The 16,448-nt window shown below is 34.1% G+C and overlaps 1 protein-coding gene across 5 annotated transcripts in view; it reads right to left on the reverse strand.

Annotated features, from left to right (window-relative positions):
• Nucleotides 1–16,448, reverse strand: part of KCNT2 (potassium sodium-activated channel subfamily T member 2) — a 348,393-nt gene that overhangs the window by 243,346 nt on the left and 88,599 nt on the right. For all 5 annotated transcript variants that reach the window (XM_058533726.1, XM_058533725.1, XM_058533723.1 and 2 more), the window contains 3 exons: nucleotides 14,246–14,345; nucleotides 5,493–5,541; nucleotides 2,944–3,003 (listed from right to left, as the gene is read on the reverse strand). In XM_058533726.1, coding sequence (XP_058389709.1) covers nucleotides 2,944–3,003; nucleotides 5,493–5,541; nucleotides 14,246–14,345 — 209 coding nt within the window. The remainder of the gene's footprint in view (nucleotides 1–2,943; nucleotides 3,004–5,492; nucleotides 5,542–14,245; nucleotides 14,346–16,448) is intronic.

A 16,448-nucleotide genomic window follows, 5' to 3' on the forward strand; every position in this document is an offset into this window, starting at 1 on the left:
TCTTATAATGCTTTCCTCTCATTTTATAAATGGTAGGAAGTAATTAATTACAAATGTCAGCATCATATGACTACAATGGAAAATTATCTTGAATCTGTTTTTTCTTTTAAATGACTTTTTAAATCAAGGCTAAGAGTTCTATTAGCAAAGCACAAAGTTAATTTCATATTACTTTTTAAGTAGAATTTGGAGCAAATACATTCACAAATACAGATTAATAGTTTAGCCAGCTTATACATCTGTACGCACACTTGTGCTAGTAAAAGAGATTTAATCAATTTCCAAAAACACCCACATGCCTAATTTTCAGTATGTCACTTTTCATATATCACATTCAACATTCATCACATCCTTGAATACTAAGGAACTTAGAGGATAAAATCTTGGATATTAATTTACTGATTTTTATGTTGTTCTTCTACGTATCCAAAATCCAGATTTGTCAAGCAGTACATATTTATAGGACACGTATTTTGACAAGGAGATATACTAATAAACCATTAAAAGATCCTTCCTCAGCATCTTAGTCTATGCTGCTCATCGCTGAGGTAGTATTTTCTAGGTAATTTAGAGATGATGACTACCCACATATAACCTCTTCCAGCTTCCCTCTGCTAGCTTCAAAATATTCTTTCAAGCACTATGTTCCATATTCCGTGCTCTCAGAAAAGAACAGAATATTATCAAAGCTGATCAATACACCTCAAGTTCCTATTCCAGTGTATTCTTACTTTTTATAAACCTTGCTTCATTCATCGTTTTTTCTTGTCCCATCTACTACCTTCCTTAAATGATTAAGATTTTTTCCATGATTAGGCAACCTTCTCTGCCTCATTCTACTACTTCTGTTGAGTTCCTGCACCAATCAACATTCTTCACTTAACATTGACTTTCAATAGTACTCTTAAAGGTGAATAGCAAATGATCTCCTAAATTGTAAACTCAATGGCCTTTCCTCAGGCTTCTTCCTATACTTGCCATTGTTTGCATGCTTTCCTAGAACACTTTTCTTCCTTAGCCATTTCTAACAGCCTATTTTTTTCTCATAAATGTCAAACCAACCCATCTATATTTTTTGGAAAGCCCTCTTTCTTTTCTTTCTACATTTTCTAATTCATCAATTTCACCTCATTAGATATTGGCATTATTTTCTTTAGATGGAGTTAACAAGAATTAAAAAAAAAAAAAAAAAATGAAGCCAGAGAGAAAGGTGAAAGAGTCTGTAAAGACTTCTCCCTCTAAATTTAGGATTAAAAAGCAGCCTAAGAAATATCTTCAGAACCATATGTTTTAAAAAGTGAGAAAGAAATTTATATACTAGATAAGAGTTCCCCAAAAACATAACCTTGAGTACACTTGTTGATATAGTACATGCAGAAACTGTGAACTGAACATTAGTGATGACTATGACAACCATTCTTATGACTTTCTACCCTTCTTGCCTATGTCTCTGTCTTCTCTGTGGCTCCATTCTTCTTCCAAAAACCACAATAAAAGCATCTCCAACAACATGAGCCTTAGCTTCTCCCTTGGTTATTATTCCATACTCAACGGACTTGCAAGCTTCCTTCACCATCGCTGTGAAAATGCCCGCCAAATCCTGATCAACTTCTCTCTTCTGCAAATCCAAGATCCTCATTTTCAATTGTCTGCATGTCACGTCTACCTGTTTGTCCATAAACTCCTCAAATTCATCATTTCCAAAACTATTTCCATTATTTCATCTATCTCAATGCCAATCTGATTTTTTTTTTCTTCATGTAATTTTTCTGTTTTACTGCCACATGCCCAGTCATTCGGACTTTGAAAATCTTAAAATGACATTTGACTTTTCCTTTTCTTCACCTATCTCAACCAATCAGTTGATTTCTTTAGTTTCTACCTTCTTAATTTATCTTGAATCGTATCCGTCTATTCCTTTCACCCAGTCGAACACTCACTCCCAGTTTTCCTTTCATGTTGCAATTGTGTCTGAACTGAGCACACGGCCTCAGTGTGATGTCTCTTTGACCAGTGTTGCACAGACGTTCTAAACTAATACTCCCAAAACTTAATTACAATTATAGAATGCTCAAGTTCAACATCCTCTATCAATTTCCCATTATATGTTGCTATTCAAGGCCCCCACAATATCGTCCCAAACTTTTTCCACCAATATTATCCCAAATACCCTATATTCTGCCTAAACTTAAATATTTATTCTTCTTCCAATTTTATATGCATATTCCTTCCTTTATGCCTTTGCTAATTCTATAAACCCCTATGTCCTGTCTTTTCATCTTTCCTTGGTGAAATCACTGATTCAAGGACTCTGCTTAAAGCAGTCAAGTATTTTCTTTTCATCCCATGATATGATCTCTCTATGAGCCTGCATAGGACTTTATTCGCACCTCACTGGAAGTACATATTATTCTGTCTTGTATTATTATTATCTGTATAATTTTCTCCTGCCTCACTCCCTTTTTAGATTATAAACTCACTGAGAAAAGAACAATGCACAGTGTGGAGCTCTCCATCCAATAGGAACTCAATAAATATTTGTTAAATTGTTCCAACCAAATAAAGTTTCACCAAAAATTAAGAGAATTCATTAAAATAATTCCTAACAGACATATTTTTGCTCCCTCAATGTTTTTTGTGCAGATCAGGAAAAGAGGTTGAGAACATCAAAAAGCCACACTATTCCATTTGCTTGCCTTAAATGAGCATTCATAAAATGGGTAAATTAACACATAAGAATTAGTGAAATATTTTTAAGCCACCAAGGGAAACATTACTACATTGCTACAGTTTTATATCACATACTAGAGAAATCCAAAATAATTAAAGTGGTCTAAGAAGAGCTTGCTATATCCCCAGAGTATGAATTATAAATAGAGGAATACTGGGTAAATGCTAGTAATGTGTTCTATCAGCAGAAAGCTTCTAATTAAAATAACTTACCTTATAACTGAGATAACCAAGTAGTATTGTTTCAAATAGACTTATCAATGCCACTGAAACCTAAAATATAAATTGTACCTTAATGAGAAAATGCGATGAAATTAAAATACATATTCATAATTATAATACTATTGCCTTTATAAATATGTACATAATATGTGTGTATATATGTATATATATTTGGCATATAGGTGTATACATATCTATGTACATTTGTAATGATATATATATGTGTATATATATGATATACGATTTAGGAGATATTATGTGGCACTTCGGTATACAGATGGCAGGCTGCAGGCCGTCCCCAGCACTACAGCTTAGATTTATAATTTCTAATACTCCTTGATAAATATTTTTTATTTATTATCTCAAATGTTAATGTGGGCTTCTAATAGACTGGCTGGAGTTTGCATGACATGTGAAGGATGGGTTCTTGTGTGTGTGCTCCTAAGACACACAATCACAATCACAGACAACTGCCTGCCCCAGATAACGCCCTCTCCCAGTACCACCACCACCAACTCCAGTACATCCACCAAAAACAGCAGTTCCTTTCAGAAAATAAAAGAACACAAGCTTCCAGTTGAATGATATGTTCTATCCTGTCCCACACCTCAAACAAAATGAAACAGCAATGTCCTTGGACACTGAACGGTCCATGCAAGCACTTAAAGATACTTTCAGATTTTTTGTGAATGCACTTCACAACCAACTCCCTTTTTGCAGCTGAAAGTGCTAGTCCTGCATCCTCCTAGACAAGCCCCATTTTTCTCTATATTCTCTACTGCATATTCAGTTTTCACTGCTGAGCTACCAAAGCTGTGGTTCCAACAGAAAAAGTAACTAGAAAAGATATCCAAATTATTATGTTAAATAGTCTATGCACTTTAGGATAGATAAATAGAATCAGAATAAGCTAACATAAACAAGAAATGACTCAGATATGCAATATATTTGCTTATAGATGTTTGAGGTTTACGACAATCTTCATTAGAAAGCAGATACTCTGGAGTTTTACATTTTGACTGCAGTTGGAATGAAAACTTTGATCTAAGTATTATTAAACCATAAGGACAATAAAAAACATGTAAGTGCACGGCAATATAAGTCAAATATGTTCAGAAGTGCATACAGTAGCCAGGCATTGTTATGATAGAAAACTCACACCACTTAAGATTTTCTCCACAAGTCCTCTAAATCATAATCATCTATGCTTTTTTCTATAGGTACACAGTGTTAGTTGATCTCTAGAAGATTTTTAGCATAGATTAGTTGAAATCCTATTTGGAAATGAGTATTATTATTATTTTAAAATATCAGTGTTAGATAAAGGCAATTTGAATAGATCAAAATATATTTCAAGGCCATGTATAACTATTCATAAAAATATTAACTTACTTTAAATTTGCACCTCACTGAAAGATTATATAGGAATCTAGCTGGAGATTAAAAGACTGCATTTGTAGTGAACACTTCAATATTTGAAGAGTATTTGTAAATTAATAACATTGCAATGAAAGTCAGTGTAAAAAAACAGAAAATACAACTTGACTTCAACCAAGTATGAAATATTCAAACACAGTAAAACTTGATTTCATAGTTATGATCACAAAGCATACATAATTGAAATAATTCATTATCACATATAAAATGTATGGACTTCACCAACATCGTGACTTTAAAAGACAAACCAAACATTTGATTTTAAAGTATTTTAAAGGTTGTTTATTAATAATGAGTCTTAGAGTTTTTCCAGACTCAACTGTCTTCCAATCTCTAATTTTTTTTTTTTTGTTAGTGACTCTACTCTTTGAATAATTTTCATTTTTGAAAAATAACAGAAAATAAAAAGTATCTGTAGGAGAGAGACAGGAGTAGCGGAGATGGGAACTTGTCAAAAGTTTGCTGGGCATGAAATTCAACAGACAAAGGAGCATGAAGAGACACAGAGGACTCTGGGGAACAACGATGAAATTCAGACACGCTCCTCTCCTTTTCTTACTTTTTCTTCAGGACTCCTTTTATGTCCGGGCCTACTTTTTGTTTTATTTACAAAATTATCTGCATAGGGACCAAGCTCTTGCTGTTGGTAATATGAGCCACTCATTCATCAGTCTATTCATTTAACAATTACTTATTGAGATTCTACCATGTTCCAAACACTGAGGATATAAGGCAAAAAGCAAACATGGTTAAACGTGGTTATGGGCTTTTGATTAATTTTTCATGGATTATATAACAGGAATATCTAAAGTAGTTTGGGTAATTTGTGGCTCCTTAAACACTGGTTTATTTTGGTTTTCTCCACACCCTCAAAAGCTTTCTGAAGTGTGATCCTGATCCTGAAGAAATTCTCAAAAGATAGAATGGAGGCTTTAGGCAAACATGAAGAAAGGAATAAAAATGTTAGTCTAAGATGTGCATCAAGATTAATTCAGCAATAAAATAAACTCATTTTTAATATCAACAGTTTTCTCTCCAATTGTATTTCTCTGAGAAATATAATAAATCCAAAAATATAGGGATAAAACAAAATTGTACATAACCTGTAAGCCCCATAAAGGTAGACTTCTGTTCACCCAAAAGATATGAGACCTATGAAAAGAATGACAAGATGTTAGTTTTAAAAAATGTGAGAAATGCATTCATTTTCAAATTTCAATTGAAAAGGGAAATAAATAATGCTAGCATAAAAAGACAATAAAATGTCAAAATTAAAATTAGGAAACTTCATATTGTTTCAGTTTTCTTTTAAATAATATTCATTTCTGTTCCAGGAAAAAACTCTTTTAATTTCGTTTTTGGTCTCATGTTAATAATAAAAGAAAACATAATGGGCCCTTATTTAAAGAGTGATTATGCAAGGGTAGAAAAACCTCAAACCTTTTACCAGTCAATTCTCCATTGAAAAGTCACATAAGTGTCTTCCATAAACTCTAAGATTTTGTTATTTTTAAAGTTGTTAATATTTTGGCAATACAAATTCAACAGTATAAATAATCAGAATAAAATCAGTAACTCAGATTATAGAGCACATTAATATTTTGGATTTGGATTTTTATAAAACATTTAACATATCACCAAAAAAAAACCTGTGATTGACGTTAGCATAGAACATTATGCAGGATAAGGAGTGACTGTCCTTAAATAACTCTTAAAAATCTTATTATCTCTGATGTTAAAAACTGTTTATACTCTTCAAGAACACCATACACTCCTAATGCCCCACTAGTTATAATTTTTCACTATTTATACCCTACCCTTATCTACCTCATTTGTTGTACAGTTGACTCAAATGGGGGGTCATTCACAGCAATATAATCTACTTGGGAAAAGATGAAAACAGTTACATTATGCTGCCAAAAAAATGCAAAATGCAGATCAAACAGAACAAAGACTACTCACTCTATAGTTATGAAATATTGGAGGAGCCCCATAAAATATTAAGTGTATTTTTAAATCTTTAAGTCATTTTCTTTTTGGTAATATGTTAAACAATAACAAAGAGCAATAAACTTTGGAAAATTCTTATTTTAAAAAGAATTATAAAACTTTAAAATATTATTCAAAGAAACTACCTAGTATATTCAACTAAAGTACTCTGTAATTCCAAAATGTCACATCTACCAGAGTAATTGACATCTTCAATTGCTTCAAATTAAACCTGTGACTTTTCTCCCAAAAACTGGTCCTCAGTTTTTCATGTCTCAGTAAATGGCACCAAATTCTATTATGTTTGATTACCCAAAAACTTAGACGTCATCTTAATATATTTTCCTATCTTGTATTTGTAAATACTTACTATATTAGTCATCAAACCTTTTCAATTCTTCCCGTCAAATGTCTGTAGAATTTATCTACCTCTCTTCATCTCTACTACCACAACCAACTTAATCTAAACTATTATTTTTTGCAATATGTCTCTTACAAAAGCTTATCAACTGGGACCCAACGCCTCCTTCTTTTGCCTTCTACATTTTTTTCTCCAAATTACAACTATGCTGATTCTTTCTAAATGCATTTTGATCACAGTGCCCCACTGTGTGTTGGTATTACACTTTTGTTAAGATCAAGACCAAAACTCTTAACATGGCATTCTTAGACTTATTCAACTGTGACATGCTCATTCCTATCACAACACTTTTTACGTTGCTTTTCCCTCATGCTAGGCTCTGAGCTCAACCCTGTCTCAGGAAAACCTTCTCTGAGGCTTCCACTTGATCAATGTAGTCAACTCATCTCAGGCCACGTCACTCACCATACCTCTCCTGCCACTTATCTCGGTTGTAACTTTATATTTGTTTGTAAATCTGTTTCTTAATAGATGTCTTCTCACTAAACTGCAAGCTCCATAAGATGAAACAGTGTGTCTATTTTACTCACCATTGTAATCCCAATGTTGTTCTGAGTACATGTGGATAGTAGGCTAGGCATTGAATATAAACAAACGGATGGTGCCAGTAGAGGCAAAAATACAGCTGATGTCTTTTCCAAAACACATCTCTTATATTCTCAATGACGTTTGAGAAATCAGACCAAAACAAGGTATGCAGGAGTAAAGAGTGATAGATACATAGTTCTGTAGATAGAAAAATGATGTGCTACAAAAACTACTAAATAGTTAAGTAGACAGCAATATCTGGAATACTGTAAAATAAATTGCTGAACAGAAGTTTGTGAGCATTTTCGAAAGGAAATTGGTAATTAACATGGATTTACTAAAAGCTAGTTATACCCAACGAAAGGCATTTTCTTTGGTCTGGGATGTTGTTTTCACAGGTCTTGAAATATCATAGAGTATTTAAATTGAAATAAGACTTTGAATAAAAGATTTTTATGGACATGATTATGTCATGTGGAATAGGTTTCATAATCTGTAAACAACACTTCCAGAAATCTCTAATACATAAATTTCAATGGGAAGTGAGATCTCCAATGAAAAGCTGTCTCTTTTGCCCATTTACTAAGCACTAAAGTGGATAAATACATAGAAGGAAAATGTACAGTTTCTAATAAAAGCTAATGCCCAAACTTTCCTTCATAAAATGGATTTACGATGAAAAAAGAAAGTGGGATCTGATCTGCACATTCCTAGATAACGTCCAAAATAAAAGAGGGGTGAAACTGAAATAGGAAGCCAGACCATAACTCTAAATGAAGCTTCAATCCCATTGACAAAAGAGCACTAGGTAGAAAGAAAACCTGTACGTGAATATCTATTGCAGTGTCAAGTATAGCAGGAAAGTAACCAGAATCTACCTGAATACTCAAGAAGAAGAGAAATAAAGTAGCCTCATGATCATTAACAGTAGCAAAAATGCTATAAATGAGAAAAAGGGCATTGATAAAAATGATGTGTATACTATTATCCTAACTACGTCAGTATGAGTGTGTTATATATCTGTGTGTATATGTAGAGAATTTACAAAAGATTGGTCATCAAAATACTAAAAGTGCTTATTTATAGGTGTTGAGATTTTAGATAATTTTTACCTTCTTTTCTCTTGCCATATTTATTTGTATTGTAACATTCATGAACCATTGATAGAATAATAAAAAATAAAGTTCTCTTTTTTAAATTATAAAAAAGAAAGCAACTAAAGCAAACATAAAAACAAAATTGATATTCTGAAATATTTATATTAAAATTAGTAAAATAAAATTATGAAATGTGTCTTATTCTGAATTAAACCAGGCCTATAGAGAAAATTCATGTTTGAAGCATCATTGTGAGAACTGGAAGAGCCATCTCAAACTACGGAAATCATGGCAGAAGTCAAACAGAGAAGGTTCGTGATGTGTAGCCTCAGCCACTTTTCACAGCACGCTTATTTATGGCTTCTCCTAAAGGTAAGAAAATAGCTGTTGAAAATGTCAGATCAGCTTTGGCGGCTGAGGTGGAGGTCGGGGGGTGAATACGTTAACCAGAAGGATAAAGCATTTGGTAAACACATGAAAGTAATAGGATCAACATGCGGGTCATAATTCATGTGAAAAGACCTGTGCATCACAAAGTTGAGATGCACTCAGATTGATAGCTCACCAAAAAAATGAACGCAAGCTTGTATTGTATTAACAAAACTGTAGTATACTAAACCAGAGAGGAACATTACAAAACTCTCCTAAACATAAAAACTACCAAGAACTGAATAACAGGTATGGTACTAGGCCCACATTTCATGGACATGCAAAATTTAGTATGTGTCCAAAACTGAGGTGACTAGGATACTGAAGCATGGTAGGGTCTTGACAATACATTAGGAAGATTTTTCAATAATGGAATCCTTTCAAAACACTGGATGGACTTCATACCAGGTTAGACAACAAACTGTCAGTATGTTGTGGAGAGGACTAAACACTGACTCTTTGAGAGAACAGACTTTAAGGGTCTTTCCATCAGACGTACACTGGCTGAGGCAGAGGTGGCTTTCTATCTATCAACATGCATGCTCCTCCTTCCACGGTATAGAGGTGAGTGTAAAAAGCCCCTCTTCAGCCAAAGGTGGCATTTCTCAGCCTTTGTGTCAAGGTATAAAGATGTGATTGATTCTCACATGAGATCTGAGTATGAAATACAAGAAAATCATGCTTGTCATTTGTTGGCCAAGAATTTTAAAAAGTGTATGTGACTTCTTTATGCTCTCCTTACCTTTCTGGAAGCTGATTACAAAGGATTCTTAGGTCTTAGGACAGCGCAGAGCCACAAAATGGCTTGTATGTATAATATTGTACTTACCATACTATATGTATGTATTGTATTGTATAGTGTGTGTGTGTGTGAATCACCACATGGAGAAAAGGTCTACACTGAATAGGAAAACCAACATTAGACTCTAGGAAACAAAAAATCCTTTTGAATTTTTGAGATTATGTGTTAGAGTACTTGATGCTACTTTAATCTATACTGGAACCAATATACACGAGAGAAGAAAAGGTCTACATTACACTATTCATTCTTATTGGTCATCAGATATTTAAAAGATATTGTCAAAATTTTATTTCTTCTTTTAATAGTTGTTACCTTAAAGAAGAAATAATCTTTAAAATTTGAATGTCACCTGAACACATTTGTTGCTATATTAGGCACTGGTTTTAAACGCAAATCCAAATTCCACAAAATATAAGCACATTCATGTGCTTCTTACCTTTGTCTCTATCACTTGATGTTAAAAACTAATAATCACTTTGACAGCTTTTAAACTGGAAAGGATGCATGAGTTTTGACACACAGTGAAGAACTGTAGGCACCAGCGGACACTGAGTCAATGCTGATGGCTCATCTCTCAATGAAATTCACAAACTACATGCTGGAGGTGTTTCCTTTGTTAATGCCTTTAAATCATTTACTACAAAGTGTGTGTACATCACAGTTTGTCACTTGCACAATTTCATACGTTAACAGTAAAATTTTTTGCATATCCTTCAGCTTATCCATACTTGCAACATTTTCTAATCAGTTTTGACTCCTGGAAGGGACTTAAAAATAAAGCAAAGCCGCACAAAATATCCGCAGCTTTATTATGTCAGGAGCTCTAATCAAATAAATCTCTTTGCTGAATTAGCCCTCATTATTTTAAAATAGAGCCTGTGCCCATAAAGGCCACTTCTGTTTTTCATTAACCAATACTGCCTTGACAATGGGAACTAAGCAGAACATTGTATTCAAAATGGAGCCATGAGTTATTCTGTTATGTTTTTTAATTGCAGTAATCTGATTTTTCAAATGTATATCCTCTATAATTACGGTTGAATATTCTTAGTAATATGGCATAAAAGTTAATTGTAGGAAACTTTGTTCCTCTTAATGTTTTCAAATAACATAATTTTACTTTGCTATCACCAGCCAACGCCCTTTTACCCTAAAAGCATTCTATCATGCCTTATTTTATGATTTTCAAGTCTCTCTAATGTACATTTTATTTATATATCATCAATTTTTTGAATATTCTTAGTAATATGGCATAGAAGTTAATTGTAGGAAACTTTGTTCCTCTTAATGTTTTCAAATAACGTAATTTTACTTCGCTATCACCAGCCAATGCCCTTTTACCCTAAAAGCATTCTATCATGACTTATTTTATGATTTTCAAGTCTCTCTAATGTACATTTTATTTATAAATCACCAAATTTTAAAAGCAATTCTGGAATGTTCTTAGAAGGATTTGTAATGTGAACCATCTTTAATAACACAGTCAGAAAAATGTAATAAATGTAATATGCACTGACATCTGTAGGCAGTGGTCTTGAATCATCTTGATTGTGTAAGATTATTAATAAAACTGTCAAGCATAATTCCATGAATTCAGCAACATTCACTGGCCCACCAAGTCCTCCACTAAGTATGAGAGCTACATACGCAAATACAACATGGTCTTTGCCCTCAGTGAGAGTTTAGGGAAAACAGAGAAGTAAATAATAAAATCAATGGCAATGTGTTAAGTGTTGTGACAGAAGTATTCAGGGATGCTCGGAGAGTTCCCAGAAGACACTCCTAATCAGAGTGGAATAGGGCAATAGGTCATGACATCAGGTAAGAATTTCAGATTAAGTGTTCTCCAAGAAATTGTTATCCTGAAGCACCAGGAGTCCTGAAGCAGCTTAACAAAGAGCCGATAGTGAGGGACAGGAGTGGAAACAGGGGTCCAAGGTGAGGGAGCAGAACGTTCAATGGCCCAGAGACAATGCAGAGCAGAGTATGTTTAAGTTGCTTCCAGTAGGTCAGCGTGCTGGAGTAGCAGGTTGGTGAGATGAGGTAAGCAAAGATCAGATTATAAAGACCTTCATTTACTCCTTTAGTCACTCATTCATTTAACAATTACTGAGTGCCGAATTTGTGTCAGGCTCTGAGGATTCAGACAACAATGTCCTCATGGAATATCCATTGTAATCCACATGGAATACACAGAAAACATAATAAACAAGTAAAATATGTTCAATATATAAAAGAGAGAAAGGTAATGGAGAAAAATGAAAAGGAAGAAGGGAAAAAAAAGTATTCGAGGGAGTCTTATAAAGAGATTGCAATTTCAAACGGGATGTTTAGGTAAGGCTTCACTGAAAATGATTTTGAGTCAAGATCTGAGGAAGTGTGCCTATCTTATCTGGTGGCAGAGAATTACAGACAGAAGGAATAGTGGGTATGAAGGCCCTGAGCCAGAAGTGTGTCTGGAATGATCCAGGAACAGACAATAGGCCAATGTGGCTGGAGCAAAATGGTGAGGGATGAGCAGTAGAAGGTGAAGTTACAGGGAGAACAGGGGTTCTTACAGGCCATAGTAGGTACTCTGGCATTCAGAGCACAGCCATGTCAAGATCCAACCTATGTTTTAAAGGAATACTGGCTGCTACAATGAGACTAGACCAAAGGGGAGCAAAGGCAGAATTAGTAGGACTGATTAGGAGGCTTTGCAGTAATCCAGGTGAGAGAAGGTGGCTTGTGCCAGGGTGGTGGCATTGAGAAGTGATTGTATGCTGGATATTTCTTGAAGGTAGAAATAACAGAATTTTCTCAGGATTTGCATATGCTGCAGAGTGTGAGACAAAAGAGAAGAATGACTCCAAAGCATTTGGCCTGAGCAGCTGTTAGGATGGAGTTCTTATCAGCTGAAATGTGGAAGGCTGTGAGTGGAGCTGGGTTTGGGGGAAGGATGGAGTCATCATTCACTGAGATGGGGGAGAGCACAGAAGAAGCCCACAGGAACACAGCAAGTTTGAAATGCCTATTAGACTTCCAAGTAGATAAGTTGAATACACAGAATTCGGGGGAACAAGAAGGTGCTAGTTTTCTGTGGTCAGTGAGTTAAACAGGGATAAAAGACATGAAAAGATTAGTGCTGAGGGCCTCAGAGCAGAGGGCAAATATGAGAAAATTTCTGCTTCTTTATATGGAAGGTGGGGATAATAAGATTAAACGTATACTGAAGGAAATCACATACATAAAACAACTACCCAATGCCAGAAAATAGCAAGAACTCCAAAATATACCACCTTTCCACAAGCTGAAAATTCCCTGAGTGTAGTAAATGTTCCTTTTCATGGCTATATCTTCACTTACAGCAATATGAAAACACAGTAAGTATTCAATAAAGATATAGTGAAATATTCATAATTGTATTTCATCAAATAAATTATGAGGAATTATCACATAAATTATTACACAATAAAATTTCATTTAATCTTTAACTTGTCTCCAAACCCTTTAATAAATATGTAATCATTTTCACCATCTAAATGAGATGAAGAGTAACCAATTCATTTAAATGTGTATTATGCCCTCACTTTCCATTTTACCTTAATCTTTATTTTTTCATTTTCTTAGGGCAAATCTCTACATGAAAACATAATGACACAGAAGTTATCCATCAAATTTGTTTTCTGTTTTGAAAATTATTTTAAATTTAGTAGGCTGGACAGGGAGCCAAGGTGGTGAGATAAAAATTATTCACGCCATTACACACCCAGTCCCCTACCTGACTGCTTCTCACAAAAGATAGACTCTCAAAAGGAAAGTCCATGAATGAATAGAAATGCAATTTAATAAAAGCAACGTGATAATGAATGGAAAAAGAAGTTAAAATAAATCAATAAGTAATTTAACTCAAATAAGATAAAGAACTATACAAGCAAAATCTGAGACTTGAGATGGTCATTCCTCCCAATAAATGCAGGAGTGTTTCTATTCAAGAGTAACGAGTAGATTTGCTCTTTTTTTTTAGATTCCACATATAAGTGACATCATATGACATTTCTCTTTTCCTAACTTATTTCACTTAGCATAATGTCCTCAAGGAACCTTAAAAAAAGTAAAGTAACAACTAGACTATAACTGAAAATACTTATAAAGCTGGTATAATAATATTATTATTAACAGTGATAACAATAATTAATACTAACAATAATTAATACTATTATAATATTAACAGCAGAGTGAAACTTTTCAGAGTCTATGTAAATCAAGAACAGAAAGGTATTTGGGTCTTTAAAGAGACTGACCCATGTTAAGCAATTACTTAGAGTACTTTGATTAGCAATAAAAATTTTATGGGTAAGTGTCCAGTATTAGCATTACACTGGTAATAAACAATAGATAACGATAAAATAAACAATAAAAGAGGAGATGTTTAAAAAGAACCTACAAGAATTATATTCACATATTAACTGAAAGCCAGATCAATTTAATTGTGACAAACATCTAAAACGTCCTTGAGAAAAATGTATCCTATATAACATCCTTTAAAACTATGATACAATTCACAGTGATCTAAAGAATATTGTTGAAGGTCAGACAAAGATACCTTACCATTCATTTCCTTGTGAAGGGTTTTCTAGAAGCACTCGTATTATGTATAATAAACAGCTTAATAATTTGAGAGAAAAATTGAACAGACGTATTCTTAGACCTTTAAACAAACAATAAAAAATTGATTTTCATTTGAACTTAGTTCACAAAAGACTAAAATGAGTTGTCAAAAATATCAACTTTAAGTACAGCACTTAAATTGCATTTAGAAACTACAACACCATAATTGTCTAAACTCTCTGAAGTTCTAGGTAGCTGATATTTAATTAGCTGAATATTGAAACAAAAAGTGAGAATGACAGAATTGATGTACTGCAAATGACAGTGACTATTATACACTGAGAGTAAATCTAGGTTTGAGCATTCAGAAGCTATAAAAATCATGTCCAATCAAGATTAGTTCCAATATGCTTAGAAGTACGCATTTTATTTATCTATCAATTTGCGGACAAATTTTAGCTAGCTAGAAAATCTAGCTGGTTACAAACTCACAGAATAAGTTATAAATCTTATATCAGAACACCTTGTAGATTTGATTATAGAGAAATTATAATCATGTATACAATTATATATTATACATTTAATTAGTAATTACGTAATTACAGAGAAATCTGAATAGCATATGCTGAGAAATACAGACACATTCACACACACATTTTTTAGTTCGACCAGTTGAACCTAACTTTTCACTTTAGGTCAAATACCAATGAAATCTTAAAATTTTTGTAGGAATTAAGACTGCCTTGTATGTATCTTTGAAACTGTGTAGGTCACAGTTATGAAGCCTCTAATACTTGATTATAAAGAAGAGCAACTAACATTAAGCAAAACATGCTTAAAATCTGATGAATAGAAGCATCACCTTTCCCACAATTATCGGGCGATATCTGATTCATGCATCATAAAATTTTGAGAAAGGCTTTCCTATAATTATAACTTAATAAAATCTGGAAATGAAATGTCTTTTTTCTACTCGGCTATATGTGAGTGTACTTGAGGTAACATTTCTTAACAGTAAAAGATTAATGCTTATTAATCGTGTAATTTTTCCTAAGTTTTCCTGTTAAAATGTTAGGGACATTTACGGGTTAGGCTCTTTAGAAAGTCTCTAAACTGTTAACGAAATTGCCCTGGTTTTATAGAACTGGTCTCCTGAAACGATGGCTTAGTCAAAGGTGGCTGCAAGTGAAGTGTTCAAATAAGGCATCTATCCTTTCTGGCCTAGAGAGACAGGACTGTTAGTATTAAAATCAAGAAAACCTTCTATTCAGATGATGTGGCTTGTTTAGGTAATATCTATTGGTGGGGCTTCCTTGGAAATTCTAAACAACCAGATTAGAGAAGCAATAATTATTATTATCCTTAACCCTGAAGCTAACTTACCATGAAGAACCTCTAGCCAGTGTGCCTTACATATTGAAATATTCCCTACTGTCAGTATTTGGGTAACTTCTCACAACTCAGGCTTTTCTCATTGAGGAAACCTATGGAGGCACAACTTAATTTAGACTACCCCAAGAGGATTCAGGGGTCAAAGTTCAGAGACAGCAAAGTCTACACCAACCTAATATAGACCTCTCCATGGCTTGTTGACATTTTAAGCAATAATCATATGGAAAATTGCATATCGGTTCATTATACATGGCGTTTAAAAATATATGGTACTATGGGGAGGTAACAAATATCATCGACATGTCAACCTTGAATGGGACTAGGAGGTCAGTGACTGTGCCAAATTCATGTCCTCTTGACGTTCCACTGTTTCCCAAATTCATCTGATGATAAGAATCATTGGGGGCCTGGCCCTGCGGCTTAGGGGTTAAGTGCGAGCACTCCACTACTGGCGGCCCGGGTTCAGATCCCAGGCGCGCACTGATGCACCACTTGTCCAGCCATGCTGAGGTGGCATCCCACATACAGCAACTAGGAAGATGTGCAACTATAACATACAACTATCTACTGTGGCCTTGGGGAGAAAAAGGGAAAAAAAGGAGGAGGATTGGCAATAGACGTTAGCTCAGGGCCGGTCTTCCTCAGCAAAAAGAGGAGGATTGGCATGGATGTTAGCTCAGGGCTGATCTTCCTCAAAAAAAAAAAAAAAAAAAAAGAATCATAGGGATGTTAAACTCTGCACTTAACCCTATACTTCCTGATTCAAAATCTCCAGGGAAGGATGCTAGTAGTCTATACATTTCAGAACATC

The sequence above is a fragment of the Diceros bicornis genome, chromosome 38 (genome assembly GCF_020826845.1).
Source record: "Diceros bicornis minor isolate mBicDic1 chromosome 38, mDicBic1.mat.cur, whole genome shotgun sequence".
Classification (NCBI taxonomy): domain Eukaryota; kingdom Metazoa; phylum Chordata; class Mammalia; order Perissodactyla; family Rhinocerotidae; genus Diceros; species Diceros bicornis.